General features: G+C 45.0%; 1 protein-coding gene across 1 annotated transcript; it reads right to left on the reverse strand.

Moving 5' to 3' along the window:
- Positions 1-2,665: 2,665 nt before the first annotated feature.
- On the reverse strand, positions 2,666-3,684 carry LOC119567679 (olfactory receptor 6B1-like). Its single transcript, XM_037914482.2, is given in 2 exon segments — positions 2,666-3,664; positions 3,667-3,684. Coding segments are annotated over 2 exon segments (1,017 nt in total).
- Positions 3,685-17,063: the final 13,379 nt, after the last annotated feature.

Consider the following 17,063-nt stretch of genomic DNA (forward strand, 5'->3'; position numbering starts at 1 on the left):
TGTTGGATTTTATAGTCAAGCTTCCTTTATCTGCTAAGTACACAAGCATCCTTACCGAGGAAACTGGCTGGGCAGCACTGCCAACAGGGGTGATGTAAAGCCTGGGGGGACTTTCACCCTGGTCTATAGGGCTACCAGGCAACCAACGTTGCTACCTGTCATTTGATTACTCCCCACAGCAAGCAATCTGCAGTGGCAGAACACCACGGCACGTTCCGCCTCAAGTGATCTGACTGACAGTGGTTTTAGCAATCCCTGATTGGCTCCTTGACCTTATATAAGCCCATGGGGTGTGGCAGGAAATGTTTAAGGTCTGAAGAGGGGTTGTCTCAGTGGTGATTGTGGGCTGTCAAGGCTGAATCCCAACTCTGTTACTCCAAGTGCAGAAGCGGGGCCCACAAGGATTTTGAAAATTAATACTGGCCACTCCAGGCTTGTATTGAACTCCCAAGGTGACAGCTTTTCTCTGATCTTGGCTTGGTAAATGCTGCCACCACCCAAATGCAAAAAAACCCAACCCCTTGGAACCCAGGCAGGAGCACTTGGGAATTCCTCCCTGTGGGGTACCCTCAAGCCCTTTCAGCCCCTCTCTGGGGAAGAGCTGAGAAAGAAAACAAAGGACATTAGCTGTGGCTACCAGCTAATCAAACAACATGCACAAACCTCTTAGGACACCAAAAGTCCAATCCTGTTCTTAAAAAGGGTACATTTTATTAAACACAACAGGAAAGAAAATACATTTGGAACTTAGGTTTTTGCTAGATTTTAAAAAAGCAATTCCAAAAATCAGGTACCCAAAATATCTTTCTTGAGGGTTCAGCTTAAAGGTTACAAGCAAACAAAAGCATCTGGGGTTAGCACAGAGAAGCTCACAAGCCAATAAGAACTTAAAGAAATAACCCTAATCGCGTCTAGCTAAACATTCTGATCTACTTACACAGTTGGAGTTCAGGTAAGTAGTTCTAGGCACGATCTGCTCATTTGCAATCATACCTGGCTTAAGCTGCTTATAGCATGGCTGCTCTGTCCCTCCAGCCTAGAGAACAACAGATTTCCCAATTTTAAAAAGCTCTTCCTTCCTATTGGCTCTTTTGGTCAGGTGCCCACTTTTTTTTTTTCTTTACCAAGGGGACTTTTTAACCCTTTACAGGTAAAGCAAGTAAAGAACAGCTACCAAGAGAGATTTTACAGCAAACTGGCTGGCTGGGTGTCCATCAAAGGAAGCTACTCCCCCCCCGGACACACACACACACCTTTATGTATCACATGGGCTGACAGAGGAGCTGCTGGCTGGCTGGCAGTGTGAGATGAAAGAGATAAATGAACTGAAACCAGGCTAGACCATGAGGATAGGGGAAGCACTGAAGAAGAGTGGATGCAAGCAAGGAAAAAGAAAAGCGTAGAGTCTCTGGAACCAGAAGAAGAATAGGAGGGCAGGAAAAGGAAATGGGGGGAAATGACCTAATAGTAAAATCCCTAGATAAGGACACAAAGATAGGGGATATCGACCTCCTGAGAATGGCAGAGTGGATCAAAAAAGTGCTGGAGATAAAGCAAGAACTAAGATACTGTGACATTACTTGGGGTACAATCTGCACAGAGGGACAGCTGTGTCCCCTCAATTTTCCAACCTGGGGTGTCTCTGGCACTGCTTCGCTGTGAGAACAACCTCTTTGTTTGCCCAACCTCCCCGCCTCCAAGGGCCCGGTGAGCCTGGTGCTGTGGCTTTGCTGGAGCTGGTCACAGCTGGGCTTAGCCCATGTAAGAGCTATGAAGCTGTTCCTGGTGAAGTGTCCAGAGGCCACTGCTGGGGCCTGGGTGTTTGCATCCGGTCTGTGTGAGCGTCGGGAAGGTGGTTTGTTTGCAGAGGGATATGATGGCAATAAGCACAATTTCAAGGGTGGCAGATTCCCCAGGCTTACGTCCCCATCTCAGCCACATCAGGAGTTAGTATTTTTATTGTCCAAACATGAATTTTGATCATAAATGGCTTTTTATGGGTATAAAAACTTCATTAAAATGGTCTCCACTCTGCCTGTTGCACAGTTAAAAACTCCGTGATGGGACCATGATTATGGCCACTTCCCTCCCTGGTCCTTCCACTTCGATGGACCACACTGACCTGAGCTCCAGCTGGATTCTCCGTTGTGTCCTTAGGGGCATGAGAAACGATCTGCAGCAAAAAACATGATGATGTCACCCATTGCGTTTTGTTTGTATGAGACTGTCTGAATTTGGTTACAAGACTTAAGTATCTAGCACAGAGAAACAATGAACAGTGGATATACACAGGGATTTACTTTGATCGTTAGTGGATTTTGTGCCTTACACAATGTCAGCGCTGTGCAGTTTCAGACGCTGTACACGCTCCTCACAGAGGGTGAATGTTAAGACAAGACTATGGAGAAAAATACCATCATTCTGCGTGTGTCAGTGCTGAACATGAGAGCGTGACAGAGCTGTCTGCAATCTCACTTTCCTCTATGTTCTGTTACATGGAGACAGCACGGGACTGCCAACACTGTCTCAGTGACTCCATACAGATCATCTCCATTTTTTTCACATTAGTGGTGAGAATTTCAATGGGGGATTTCAAATGAATTTCAGTGGAGGCTGATAGCCTGACATTTTCAAAACTGTCTGGGTGATTTAGGCCAAGTTAAATCTAGGATTCACTGCCTGTTTTTGTGAAAGCCACATATTTACTGACTGCTTTGCTCAAGGCTTCCTTGACATCTCTGTTTCTCAGGCTGTAGATGAGGGGGTTAACCAGGGGAGTCAGGACTGTGTAGCAAAGAGAGAGCACTTTGTTTAGGATGTTTAATGTGTCGCGATTCGGTAGCACGTGGACAATCATGAGGGTTCCATAGTAAATCGTCACCACGATGAGATGGGAGGAGCAGGTGGAAAAGGCCTTTTGCCTCCCAGTGGTGGAAGGGATTCTCAGGATGGTTGTGAGGATACACACATAGGATGTCAGTGTTAGTAGGAATGGAGGCAGGGTGAATACACAGGCCAGTACAAAATCCAGCAATATGATCAGGTGTGTGTCACCGCAGGAAAGTTTTATCAATGGGATAAGATCACAATAGAAATGGTCAATTTCATTTGGGCCACAGAATATTAAATGAGACATAAATAATACAAAGATTGCAGTAGCCAAACAACCATTTAACCATGACCCAGCAGTCAACTGGAGGCAAAACCTGGTATTCATAAGAGTTGAATAGTGCAGGGGTTTACATATCGCTAAATACCGATCATAAGACATCGCTGCTAGGAGACAGCATTCTGTAGCCACCAGAGCACAAAAGAAATACAGTTGTGTGATGCAGCCACTGAATGAGATGGTTCTGTCCCCAGTCAGGAGACTGGCCAGCATCGGGGGCAGGATGGTTGAGGTGTAGCAGGTCTCCAGGCAGGACAAGTTCCCCAGGAAGAAGTACATGGGGGTGTGAAGGTGCTGATCAGTCACAACTAGTGCAGTGATGAGCATGTTCCCAGTCACGGTTGCGATGTAGATCACTAGGAACATGAGGAAGAGAAGAATTTTCAGTTCCGGGAGATCCCCGAACCCCAGGAAGATGAATTCTGTGACAACTGTTTGATTTTTCCAGTCTCTGTCTGCCATGGGTTGAGTCAAGGAACAAGAAAAGAAACTGTGCAATTGAATTGGAAGAACATAGAGTTAAAAGTTAATCAAGTCTCATGAATTAATTGCATAAATATTCAAAAACTCCCCTTCCTCTCTTGGTTACAGACTGAAAGTTTTAGACTAAATGTAGACTTCAGAGCTAAGTACCAGGAGTTTCAGTCCGAGGACAGATCATTGGTATCAATGTAGACCTCCTTCTGCCATATCAGAGCAATGACTAACATAATAGACCATTTCTCTGGTAGCCGAGTACTGATAAGACAGATCAGACCACTTCTTTATCAACTGTCATATCCCATCTAGTAACATACTAGAGCTTAACAATGATGCTTAAATACTGTATTTCGCTTCTGGCAATGACCAGAGTCAAAATCAATAAATACATCAACCAATATTTTGGACTGAGATTTCCAGTGCAGTCTAGTACCCTTAGGCACAATCTTCTGTTAGAATTAGTGGAAATTAGTCTAACCATATATTCTGGTCTATTCAGCATTTCAGTGCCCTGTTGGAGAAGGAATAATTTTCAGCCCCTCACAAGAGATCAGTTTATGCCATAAATTGTTGTTGTACCAATAAAATGAAAACCAGCAGGATCTTATTAAAGGGAAAAGGCAAAATACCACATTTATTGTAAATATAATAAAGAAATATAAAACTCGCACTGTCCTATCGTTACTTATTCCTTACTTAACTATATATATATATATATTCATTCATTCATTCATTCATTCATTCATTCATACCAGTTCTGCATAGGGGTTTATAGTACCAGCCTAGAGGTTGCTCGTGACAGGGTACTGGCCAGGTAACCTGTACACGAGAGTGGAGCCGAGTTCGGGTCAGATGCGCATCCGATGCTCCTGAAGGGTAGTGGCAGAACTGGAGACTCAAAGTTCTCAGTCCTTAGTGTCCATTTTTATAGGAATTTCTTCCTATGCCAGTCCGTGGAATTTGCTTTGTCATATTGTTGGTCATGACTGTTCCAGGACGGCTGTCAGGTGCTCATCAGCTTTCTTCATCCTTTGAATTGGTCGGGTGGATCCCAGTTTGCCCTCCGGTGGGGTTCTCTGGTTGTCTCCACCTGGCGTCTTCTTTGGCCAATTGATAGTAAATTCCTAGGCTGGCACTTCCCTGATTATTCAAAACCCATCATTCATTCACATACATTCCTTACTTTAATAAAAACACATTTCTCATTTCACCGAGTATTGTTATTTTATTTGAGACTCCCTGTCTCTTAACATTCCTTCGGTATTGCCTTTCTTTTATTATACAAAGGTGTTATTTATTTGAGACTCCCCGTTTTTTTAACATTCCTGATCCAAACTATAGAGGGTGGGAGTCTCTATGTGACATTTCTATGAGTGCCTCTCCAATTCGCGGTTCTTCATGGGTGTTACAAACAAGCATGTCAATCTCCATTACAAAGTATCCGTTTGCAAAGTAGAGCCAATTGAACATAACCATTTGAGAAAGTCACGTTAATTGATTGGTTTCCATTTATAAGAGTCAATCTCAATTACAATCAAGGGAAAGCGCCAATACAGAGAAAGCAGAGTCAATTAAGCCGTTTAGTTTTACAAGCGTCAATCTTAATAACAAGTGAGAGAAAGTATCAATTTAGAGAAAGCAAAGCCAATTGAGCGGTTTGCAAGGTACGGTTTGCAAGCTTTAATACAGAATTGCAAATCAATGTTGCAGATTTACAATTATGTCAAATAGAAGAATTATAAATGCAGATTTAATAAATATTATAAATCAATATTGCAGGTTTACAATTTATTATGAACAGAATCACAAATATTGGAATACGCCTACATTGTGAAGTGGCGTAAATTCTCCCTTAGTTCCTCTGGGTGTGATGGTGATGTTGTCAGAGACTGGCAATGCCTTTTCTGTTGCCTGATGTTGACTGGTGCAGTAATAAAATACAGCACTTTGGAGGGTGGATTTTAGGAAGGGGCAAAACCAGGTTCATGTTCAACCCTAAGTGGGGAGTGACCCTCTGCACTCCATAATGATTGTGGGATGAAAATACAGGAACAAGAAAGGCACTGAGGGATGGGGGTGGGAGGGAAAGATGCTGTCCCTGAACTCGGAGTCTAGAAACAATCTGGCATATGTGATCTGGGCTAGTAAGATTCCAGCACCACTTGCCCCCCCTTTGGGGCACACACTGAGCCAGATCCCCAGCTGGTGTAAGTCAAGGTAGCTCCATTTGTGTCAGTGGGGCAGATCCCCAACTGAAGACTTGTCACAAGACATGGATCTCAAGCTCCATCTCTGTGAAATGCTGCTGTGAACGCTGACTGGCACTGCTGTGGGAAGGTGAACCTAAAACTACATATGTTAATCTGAAGAAGAGCTCTGTGTCATTCAAAAGCTTCTCTCATTCACCAACAGAAGCTGGTCCAATAAAAGATATTACCTCACCCACCTTGTCCCTCTAGTATTCACAAAGCACATTCATGCCCCTATTTGGTGGAAGTATAGAAATGCAGTCAGGAAGACGGTGCTCACCTGTAACCACAGCACAGCCCAAGCTTGAAGCGATGAGCTCTTATTTCTCAGGGCTTGGCCACTCGGACTCGGGATCCTCAGCTGAGGTTCTTGTCTCTCCTCTTTCTGCAGAAACTGGATTTTCTCACTGAAGAGACCTGCAGTTACCTGAAGGAATGAGCAGGTACATTTGATCTACCTTTGGAAAATGAGCTTCCCCTTTGATCTACAAAGTGTAAATGCTCCCCCCTATTTGTATTCGGTTTTCACACTTTTTAATACGGTCCCACTTCAACCTTTCTCCCACATGGTTCGTTTTGTGTCTCCAAAGCGTTGTGGCTAACAATGCCCAATGGGACTTGTACAGTGTGACTTGTACAAGTGCATTTTATTTAAGTCTAATGATCCTATATGGAAAATATTTTGATGATGAACAAACACGAGCTTATATTTTTCGAAGATGCCTGTCCAAGGTGGTGGCCTGTTATAATGTACTCCCACCACACCTTTATTAATATTAAATAGATGCTGCCATCTAGTGGGTACTTCTGAAAATAGCTGCTCATATCTCACTTTTACAACATGCTGCCACCTAGTGGCCATTTTACAGTATAACTTTTCCATTATTAAAAAGAAAAGGAGTACTTATGGCACCTTAGAGACTAACCAGTTTATTTGAGCAGGAGCTTTCGTGACCTACTTTCTTACCTACTGCTAGGTGTGCGCTGTTCCAAATTAGAGCCACAGAGAACCAAATCGTAGAACAGTTTGAATGGAATATTAGTGGCTACAACAGCACACCCAACCGTGGAAGCTCTCAAAGGTTTCGCAGAGGTTTCCCATCAGTCCAGTGCATTTCTGTTGCTGTGGTGTCTGTTTCCAATGGAAATGCAGAGATTGAACCGACCATAACAGAATCTCACTGGCTCTCCAGGCTGAGATTCTCAGAGGCATCTAAGGGAGTTAAACAATGAGGAGTCCGGTGGCACCTTAAAGACTCATTGTTTTTGTGGATACAGACTAACATGGCTACCCCCTGATAAGGGAGTTCAGCGTTCAACTGCCATTTTACAGGGATGTGGGTGCCTAACTCCATTCGGTCCCTTGGAAAATCCTTTCCGCAGTGCTGAAATTCTACCTTGCTCACCGGTGCCCAGCTCCCCTGCCTCTGGCCAAGCCCTGACGTGCTCCCACTGACTGAGCCAGCACTGCCATTTTGGCATGACAGGAGTTCTGTCCATTGGTAGGTGGTAGCCGCTTCCTCTCACCATAGGTTGCCTCATTCCCTGAGGAGGGGGCCCTGCATGGAGCAGAGCTGTCTGTGGTACCGGAGGCTGGCTGGACACGGTGCCCTGAGAACTAGCCCTCTCGGGACGGGCACTCGTTGCAGTCAGTTTTGGGGGCACTCATTGTAACAGGTCCCCTCCCTTTGAACTGCTCTGTGCAGCTGGCAGCAGCAAAGCAGCTTCTACCCTGCAGGGCCACATGCTGAGTCCCTCCTCGGTGACCGTTTGACAGACCCAACCCCAGGAACGGCCTCAGTTCTACGGGTGCCCTGGGAAACTCCCAGCTGGGTCTGGACTGTCCCAGTGGCCCTGGGCTGTGAGTCTACCTCTTTGTTTGCCCAACCTCCCTGCCTCCCAGGGCCCGGTGAGCCTGGTGCTGGTGTTTTGTCGGAGCTGGTCCCAGCCAGGCTTAGCCCAGATAGGAGTGATGAAGCTGTTCCTGGTGAAGTGTCCAGAGGTCACTGCTGGGACCGGGCTGTTTGCATCCAGCCTGTGGGAGTGCAGTGCAGGTTGGTTTTCAGAGGGGTATGATGAAAATAAGAACAATTTCATGAGTGGCAGATTTCCCAGGCTTGCATCCCCATCTATGCTGCACCAGGAGTTAGTATTCTTATTATCTAAAAAATAAATGTTGATCAAAAATGGCTTTATGGAAATAAAAAATTGGTTAAAATTGTCTCCATTCTGCCTGGTGCCCAGTTAAACTCCATGATGGAAACATGGTTATGGCCACCTCCACTGTCATGGATGGGTATAAACTGTTCAGGAAGGACAGGCAGGGGAGAAAAGGTGGAGGAGTCGCACTGCATGTAAGAGAGCAGTATAATCACCCAGAATTCCAGTTTGAAACTGGAGAAAAGCCTGTTGAGAGTCTTTGGCTTAAGTTTATAGGTGACAGTAACAAGCTAATATGAGGGGGAAAGCAGTCCGGGATAGCTGGCTGTATTTTAAAGAAGCCTTATTGAGGATGCAGGAACAAACCATCCCAAAGTTCAAAAAAATAGCAAATAAGGCAGGTGACCAGCTTGGCTTAACAGTGAAATCTTCAGTGAGCTTAAATTCAAAAAGAAAGCTTACAAGAAGTGGAAATTAGGACAGATGACTAGGGAAGAGTATAAAAATATTGCGAGAGCATGCAGTGGTGTAATCAGGAAGGCCAAGGCACAACTGGAGTTGCAGCTAGAAATGGATGTGAAGGGTAACAAGAAGGTTTTCTACAGGTATGTTAGCAACAAGAAGGTGGTCAGGGAAAGTGTGGGACCCTTACTGATGGGGGAGACAACATAGTGACAGATTATGTGGAAAAAGCTGAAGTACTCAATGCTTTTTTTGCCTCGGTCTTCACAGACAAGGTCAGCTCCCAGACTGCTGCACTGGGCAACACAGTATGGGGAGGAGATGAGCAGCCCTCAGTAATGAAAGAACAGGTTAAGGACTACTTAGAAAAGCTGGACGTGCACAAGTCCATAGGTACAGATCTAATGCATCGAAGGGTGCTGATGGAGTTGGCTGATGTGATTGCAGAGCCATTGGCCATTATCTTTGAAAAGTCGTGGTGATCGGGGGGGGGGGGGCGGTCCCTGACGATTGGAAAAAGACAAATATAATGCCCATATTTACAAAAGGGAAGAAAGACAGCCCGGGGAACTACAGATGGGTCAGCCTCACTTTAGTCCCCAGCAAAATCATGGAGCAGTTCCTCAAGGAATCCGTTTTGAAGCGGCTGGAGGAGAGGAAGGTGATCAGGAACAGTCAACATGGATTCACCAATTGCAAGTCATGCCTCACCAACCTGACTGCCTTCTATGATGAGATAACTGGCTCTGTGGATATCGGGAAAGTGGTGGATGGGATATATCTTGACTTTAGCAAAGCTTTTCATATGGTCTCCACAGTATTCTTGCCAGAAAGCTAAAAAAGTATGGATTGGATGAATGGACTATAAGGTGGCTAGAAATCTGGCTAGATTGTCGGGCTCAATGGGTCCTGGGGCCAGTTTTGTTCAACATCTTTATTAATGATCTGGATGATGGGATGAATTGCACCCTCAGCAAGTTTGCAGATGACACTAAGCTGGGGGCAGAGGTAGATATGCTGGAGGGTAGGGATAGGGTCCAGAGTGACGTAGACAAATTGGAGGATTGGGCTATTCCTGGTGAAGTGTCCAAAGGTCACTACTGGGCCTGGCTGTTTGCATCTGGCAAACCAGTAATGTACTGGTTGTAATTTCATGTATATAGTTATGGGGCTGAAAATGGTTAAAGGCTTAAAACAAGACCAGACAAAATGCTCCAGGAGCAGAGGGGCAGTTCACACCTCATCAGGGTGTGTATGGGACAAACTCAACCCAGTCTAGCAGGAACAAAGAATCAGTTGGACTCTCGAGTGAGTCACCCCCTTCCTGTGGTCAGTTTGGGACTATGACGAGGCAATGCTCACCTGAGTCTGAAGGGGGCGGGGGCAAATCCAAGAGGGGAGAAAAAACCTTATAAAAGGGAGAGACATTTGCCATGCGCTCTCTCTTCTACCTCCGTCTACAAACACCACCACCAAGCGACTGAAGTGCTGATCAAAGGGGAGAGCCTGGCTGAAGGGCAGCCAGCAAGCCTCTGGTGAGAAGCATCTAAATTGTAAGGGTACTGAGTGTTAAGATTAGCTTAGAATGCGTTTTGCTTGTATTTCTTTTGGTAACTTATCTGAACTTTTTGGCTATCACTTATCATCACTTAAAATCTATCTTTTGTAGTCAATAAACTTACTTTTATGTTTATCCTCACTGGTGAGTTTGTCTGAAGTGTTTGGTAAATCTGCTCAGGTGGCAAAGGCCGTATATGTCCGCTTTCCCTTGAAGTAAGTGGTAAATTAATTAATAAATTGGCATTGTTCTGTCCAAGACGGTATATCCCTGAGGTACAAGGCTGGGAGCTGTTGGGATCCGGCTGGTGTCTTTCTCTGTGAGATTCATGAGTGGCTGTGGGAGCATTCATGCAATTTAGCTGGGTGTGGGGCTCCACCTGCTGCTGGACTGAGTGATAACAGCACCTGGAGGGGTTTGCTGCTTGCCACTAGCAGAGCATTGTGACAGACACCCCAGGTTAGTGTGTTCAGGGGGCACAGCAGATCGCACCGTTCCAGGTTGTACCCCGGGAAACCACCTAGACCATCACAGTTTCCCATTGGAGGAGAATCCAGTGATGTGGACTCTTAGTATAACTCATTTATTTACATTATATACACCAATCGTGGAACAGAGGTGGCCACAGACAACAAGCAGGGTCTCCCATCTTTTAGGGATCTCAGGCTGTACGCCAGGAGCAGGACTAGTATGCAAGGACTTTTCCCCCACACAATACTTTCAGCCTAGGACACTTACGGTGAAAGCTGGGTCATCACCAGTGAGTGGGAACTGGGCAAGGCAGGGTACTTCTCTGTATGATCTCTCTGAAAAGAGTCGCTGTGCTTCTTTCTAATGCTATTGCATCATGTGTTTACATATTTTCGATACAACAGCCCTCTGGTCTGTATCCTAGTAACTATTGCAATAACTTCCCTATAGGCCCATTGTCGTTCCTGGTATGTGCCCTGTGGGTTGCCTGACCATTCTGTGTGTTGGATTCTCATTTCTGAGAGGTTCCTGCCTCTCCCAAAGGAACAGAAAATAAATAATTTGAATGGGAAAGGAAATGTCCAGCCTTCTCAGTCCTGAGGCTACTGGGATTATGCACAGTGCCCACTTTTTGGGGAAACCCGGTTTTAAAGTAAACTTAGGTTTTCTGATCTCTTTGATTTGGCCAATGTTCATCCCAAGTGGCACAGAGGAGTTCTCCAAACTGTACCTGCAAAAGTGCCAGAGAGATTGTAAAGATGACAGTTTGGAAAGGATAAAGGATAAATGTGTCCTTTGATAGTCAGCTCTTTTTGAGCCCCTCCCTGGTTACAGAATGGAACCTGGGCATTTGGAGGCTGCCTAACTAGTCTCCCCTATCCCTGGTCTTACTGACTAAAGAGATAGGGAGAGAGACAATATATTCAAACTCACATCCTAATGGAAATATCTGAGGTGGTAAAAAGCAGCACAAAGTACAGTCACTGCATAGGGGATGTTCTAAGGTAACTAACCTGTGGGCATGTCATGCTTATTACTAAACTGCAAAACATCACTGTTTGGAATGTCAGGGATTGGATACTTATATGGATATCAGCAATGTCCAGAGTTGTCATAATTAATGACAACCAACATTCTGGAAGGAATATTAAACCTCATGCTTCAGGGCTTGAGCCAATCTCTAAGTAATAGAGATCAAGGGGAGAGCTTTATGGGGGGCAGATTATCCCACCTCTGCCTCCTGTGGGATTCTTCCACCTTCCTCTTAAACATCTGGGTATGGCCACTGTCAGACAGGATATTGGACTAGATGGACCTAGTGTCTGATCCAGTCTGGCAATTCCTATGTTCCTATGAAAAGATAATAGGTACATCTGGGGTCATTCTTCTCAAAGCACATACAAGTATCTGAGTTCTGGAATACTTGAATTAGATACTAGCAGAAGAGGACACATTTGACAGGATCTAGCTCCATCCACTAGAGAGAAGTCCCCCCCCCCAAGCCCCGCACACACATTTCCTTCAATTATTTTTATATTTTCTATAGATCCATTCCGTTTCTGCATTACACAAATCTTCATACACCTGCTTTCCAGAAGTTAGTATACAAGCATGAAGTTCTCATTGTTTTAACCCAAGTTTTCTCATCTGAACCCAAATAAAATTGTTGTTTCTGCTTTTCAGCAACAAACCACTTGATTTATTTAATTTATTTAGTATTAGTTTGGTTGCAAAATAGATTGGGAAAACATTATTCCCACCCCATTTTGGGGTTGGTTGGTTTGTTTTTATGGTGATGGTGTTTGAACTTTTTAATAAGGGTCCCACTTCAACCTATCTTTCAGCTGACAAATTTTGTGTCTCCAAATCTTTGTTGTGAACATTGCCCAATGTATTGATGTAAGGATGTATTGATTCCTTATGTAACGCTTCTCCCAGTTAGAGTCGTCAGCCACAGGGGTTCAATATCTAGGGGTTCCTTTCCCACAGTATAACACAAAACCGGCTCGAGCCCCAACCCAGTAACCTGGGACAACTACACACTACCCCTTGGGCGTCTCTAGAGGCAAAACTTCCCCTCTCACAAGCACAGAGTCTGAGTGTAGAAAAGAAAGTTTTAATAAAAAGGGGTTTCAGAGTAACAGCCGTGTTAGTCTGTATTCGTAAAAAGAAAAGGAGTACTTGTGGCACCTTAGAGACTAACCAGTTTATTTGAGCATGAGCTTTCGTGAGCTACAGCTATGCATCCGATGAAGTGAGCTGTAGCTCACGAAAGCTCATGCTCAAATAAACTGGTTAGTCTCTAAGGTGCCACAAGTACTCCTTTTCTTTTTAATAAAAAGGGGGAAAGTAACCCGGCATTAACTTGGGAAAACGCTGCAAGCAGGATTCATAACATAAAACCACGGGCAAAACACCCACTCCAGAGTTCGTTGGGCAGTGTCCTTGTGCCTCAGGTTCTTAAGTCCAGCAACCAAAAGTTCCTTTAGCGTGCCCCTCCCTTCACTACACCCTACCCACAGTTATTGTCCTTGGTCAGTGAAGACCCAGAGTTCAGAAGTGCATCTGTGTGAGTTCACCTCGCATCTGGGGGGGATGGAGGAGGGGAAGAAAGCACCTTGTTTGCTCCACTGACCAAGCTCTTACCCTGACATCTGCCGCTCCCTGTACCTCTGGAGTGGTTTGAAGGCCCACCACTTAAAACATCTCTCTGTGATTTCAGCTGTTAGTGGGCAAGCCCCACTACTAGTGCAGACTGGAAAGTCTTTGGCATCATTGACACTGTCCCAAGACAGATCTAATGCTTCGAGCTGGTTATTAGTGATTTCAGTTCTGTTGGCTTGTAACAAGACTCTCAACTGAGCCTTACTCAACTCTATTATTACACAGTGAAGAAAAGAAGGGTCAAATAGTGTTTGGTACTCTTCAGCAAAGCACTTACCACAAACTACCTGTCCACACCCTCTCTCAATTCCACTGGGCTTTGGCACCCATGTCCCCTGCTTAGCAAATGAAGTTTAGTTGAGGGTCAGTCCCTCCATCAGGGTATTCCAAGTACAGTTCTGCTGCCATTGATCTCCACAGAAAGGATACACAACCCTTTATTACCCCTGCTCCAATAACAAAGTGACTTGTGATCCAACACCACCAAAAGTCATTATTTGGGCAAAGCATTCCCATCATGCCTCGTCAGAGTGGGCGTGTCTATGCAAACAAGGTCAGTTCATGAAGTCTTCTTCCCCAGCTCATCACTAGAGGTCAGGGGAGAGTTGATGCAGACCCTGCTTACACTTATAAAAGGTGAGAAAATCCCAAGGGGAAAATACTTCACATAATGATGAAACCCTAGGTGATGGCCTGTTAAAAATCTACTGCCCCTATAATAATAAATAATTTTCAGCCTATATCTGCTGCCATCTACTGGGCATTTCAGAAAATAGCTGCCCAATTCTCCTGCTTAGAATATGCTGCCCCCTAGTGGACACCTTGCAGCATCACTGACCTTTTCTTTTCACAGGACAGCACTTTATCCTGTTCTGAAATATATTGGCCAATATTCCTGAGCTTTTGTCATTTCTTTCAATCTGCTGCCCCTGGAGTCGATTACACAGCATAACAGTCTACTGCTCTGTTCTTACCCTCTGCTCTCTTCTGGAGTTAATCACAGTGGATGCTCATTCCAACCTTCATGCTCTTGTGTCCCCATTGGTCATTATTCAGTATAACAGCCTGTCATAAATATAAAGGGAAGGATAAACACCTTTAAAATCCCTCTTGGCCAGAGGAAAAACACTTTAACCTGTAAAGGGTTAAGAAGCTAGGATAACCTCGCTGGCATCTGATTAAAATGACCAATGAGGAGACAAGATACTTTCGAAGCTGGAGGGGGGAGAAACAAAGGCTCTCTCGGTCTGTGTGGTGCTTTTGCCAGGAACAGAAAGGAATGGTGTCTTAGAATTTAGTAAGTAATCTAGCTAGATATGCGTTAGATTCTGTTTTGTTTAAATGGCTGAGAAAATAAGCTGTGCTGAATGGAATGTATATTCTTGTTTTTGTGTCTTTTTGTAACTTAAGGTTTTGCCTAGAGGGATTCTCTATGTTTTGAATCTGATTACCCTGTAAGGTATTTACCATCCTGATTTTACAGAGGTGATTCTTTTACTTTTTCTTCAATTAAAATTCTTCTTTTAAGAACCTGATTGCTTTTTTCATTGTTCTTAAGATCCAAGGGTTTCGGTCTGTGTTCACCTATGCAAATTGGTGAGGATTTTTGTCAAGCCTTCCCCAGGAAAGGGGGTGTAGGGTTTGGGGAGGATTTTGGGGGGAAAGACTTTTCCAAGCGGCCTCTTTCCCGGTTAGATATCTGTTAGACGCTTGGTGGTGGCAGCAAAAAAGTCCAAGGGCAAAAGGTAAAATAGTTTGTACCTTGGCCAAGTTTTAACCTAAGATGGTAAAAATAAGCTTAGGGGGTTTTCATGCAGGTCCCCACATCTGTACCCTAGAGTTCAGAGTGGGGAAGTAACCTTGACACCGCCCGTTTCTTGTCCCTTAACACCTGCTACCATTTCACAATCCTTGGTCCGCTATGGTACACTTTTCCTATCTTTAGGTAGTGTTGGTAAGCTAGGACTAGCTAGGCTGGCTGTCTCTGATTCCCTTATTAACACGACTTCAGAATTCCTCAATATCTTCATTTGTACATTGCTCACTCACATTCCTCACTTTGGTTTCTAAAGAAATTTCCAGTTCATTACATAGCATAGAGGTCCATTGCTCCATAAATTCTTTCTTCACCATTTACACTGATGCCATCTAATCTGTATTATACTGCTTTACCTCTGTCCACTTCCATTTGCTGGTCATTTGGCAACATAACTTCTCCTTTCTTGACTTCCACTTTGGCTGCTATCCACTAGGCAGCACCACTGCACCTTTCCTATTCCTCTACCCTCTAGTGACCCTAGAGAGCATAATCACATCTTGCCTCATTTCGTACCTACTGCTAGGTGTGCGCTCTTCCAAATTAGAGCCGCTGGGAACAAAACCGTACAATAGCATGATTGCAAAATTAGTGGCTACAAAAGCACATACAACAATAGCAGTGGCTTTCAAAGGTTCATCAGGGGTTTCCCATCCATCCAGTGCATTTCTGTTGCTGTGGGGTCTGTTTCCAAAGGAAATGCACAATTGAACCTGTAATAGAGAGAGCCTGAGACTGCAGAGCTGGGACAACAACACAGAGAACACACACACACAGCCGAAAAACATTTGATGAGAGAACCTACCATGACAGAATCCCAGTGACTCTTTAAGCTCAGATTCTCAGAAGCATCTAAGAGAGTTAAGCATCCAACTCCCATTTCAAAGGGATTTGGGTGCCTAACTCTGTTAGGTCCCTTGGAAAATGGTTTCTGCAGGGTTCAAGTCCTACCGCTATCACCGGTGCCCAGCTCCCCTGCCTCTGGCCAAGCCCTGACGTGCTCCCAGTGACTGAGCCAGCACTGCCATTGTGACATCACAGGAGTTCTGCCCGTTGGTAGGTTGTAGCCACTTCCTCTCGCCATAGGTTGCCTCACGCCCCTAGGGTAGGGCTCTGTGTGGCGCAGAGCTGTCTAATGCACCTGAGGCTGGCTGGACACGGTGCCCTGAGAACTAGCCCTCTCGGGACGGGCACTCATTGCAGTCTGTTTTGGGGACACTCATTGTAACACGTCCCCTCCCTTTCAACTTCTCTGTACCACTGGCAGCAGCAAAGCAGCTTCTGTCCTGGAGGGCCACATGCCAAGTCCCTCCTCGGTGCCCGGTTGACAGATCCAACCCCAGGAATGGCCTCAGTTTCACGGGGGGCCCTGGCAAACCCCCAGCTGGCTCTGGGCAGTCCCAGTGCCCCTGGCTTGTGAGTCTACCTCTTTGTTTGCCCAACCTCCCTGCCTCCAAGGGCCCTGTAAACCTGGTGCTGGTGCTTTGTTGGAGCTGGTCCCAGCCGGGTGTAGCCCAGATAAGAGCTATGAAGCTGCTCCTGGTGAAGTGTCCAGAGGGCCTGGCTGTTTGCCTCCAGCCTGTGGGAGTGCAGTGAAGGTGGGTTTGCAGAGGGGTATGATGGCAATAATCACAATTAATATAAACATAAAAATGATTTTGATCAAAAATGGCTTTTTTACAGAAATAAAAATTTGGTTAAAATTGTCTCCATTCTGCCTCGTGCCCAGTTAAACTCCATGATGGAAACATGGTAATGGCCACCTCCCTCCCTGGTCCTTCCACTTAGATGGACAACACAGACCCGAGTTCAGGCTGGATTTTCCATTGTGTCCTTAGGGACTTAAGAACTGCAGCAGAAAACATGATGCCACACATTGTGTTTTATTTCTATTTGACTGTCTGAATTAGATTACAAAACTTTATTATCTAACACTGAGAAACAATGAACAGGGAATAGACACAGGGATTTACTTGGATCGTTAGTAGATTTTGTGCCTTATACAATGTCAGCTCTATGCATTTTCAAATGCCG

The sequence above is a fragment of the Chelonia mydas genome, chromosome 14 (assembly GCF_015237465.2).
Source record: "Chelonia mydas isolate rCheMyd1 chromosome 14, rCheMyd1.pri.v2, whole genome shotgun sequence".
NCBI lineage: Eukaryota > Metazoa > Chordata > Testudines > Cheloniidae > Chelonia > Chelonia mydas.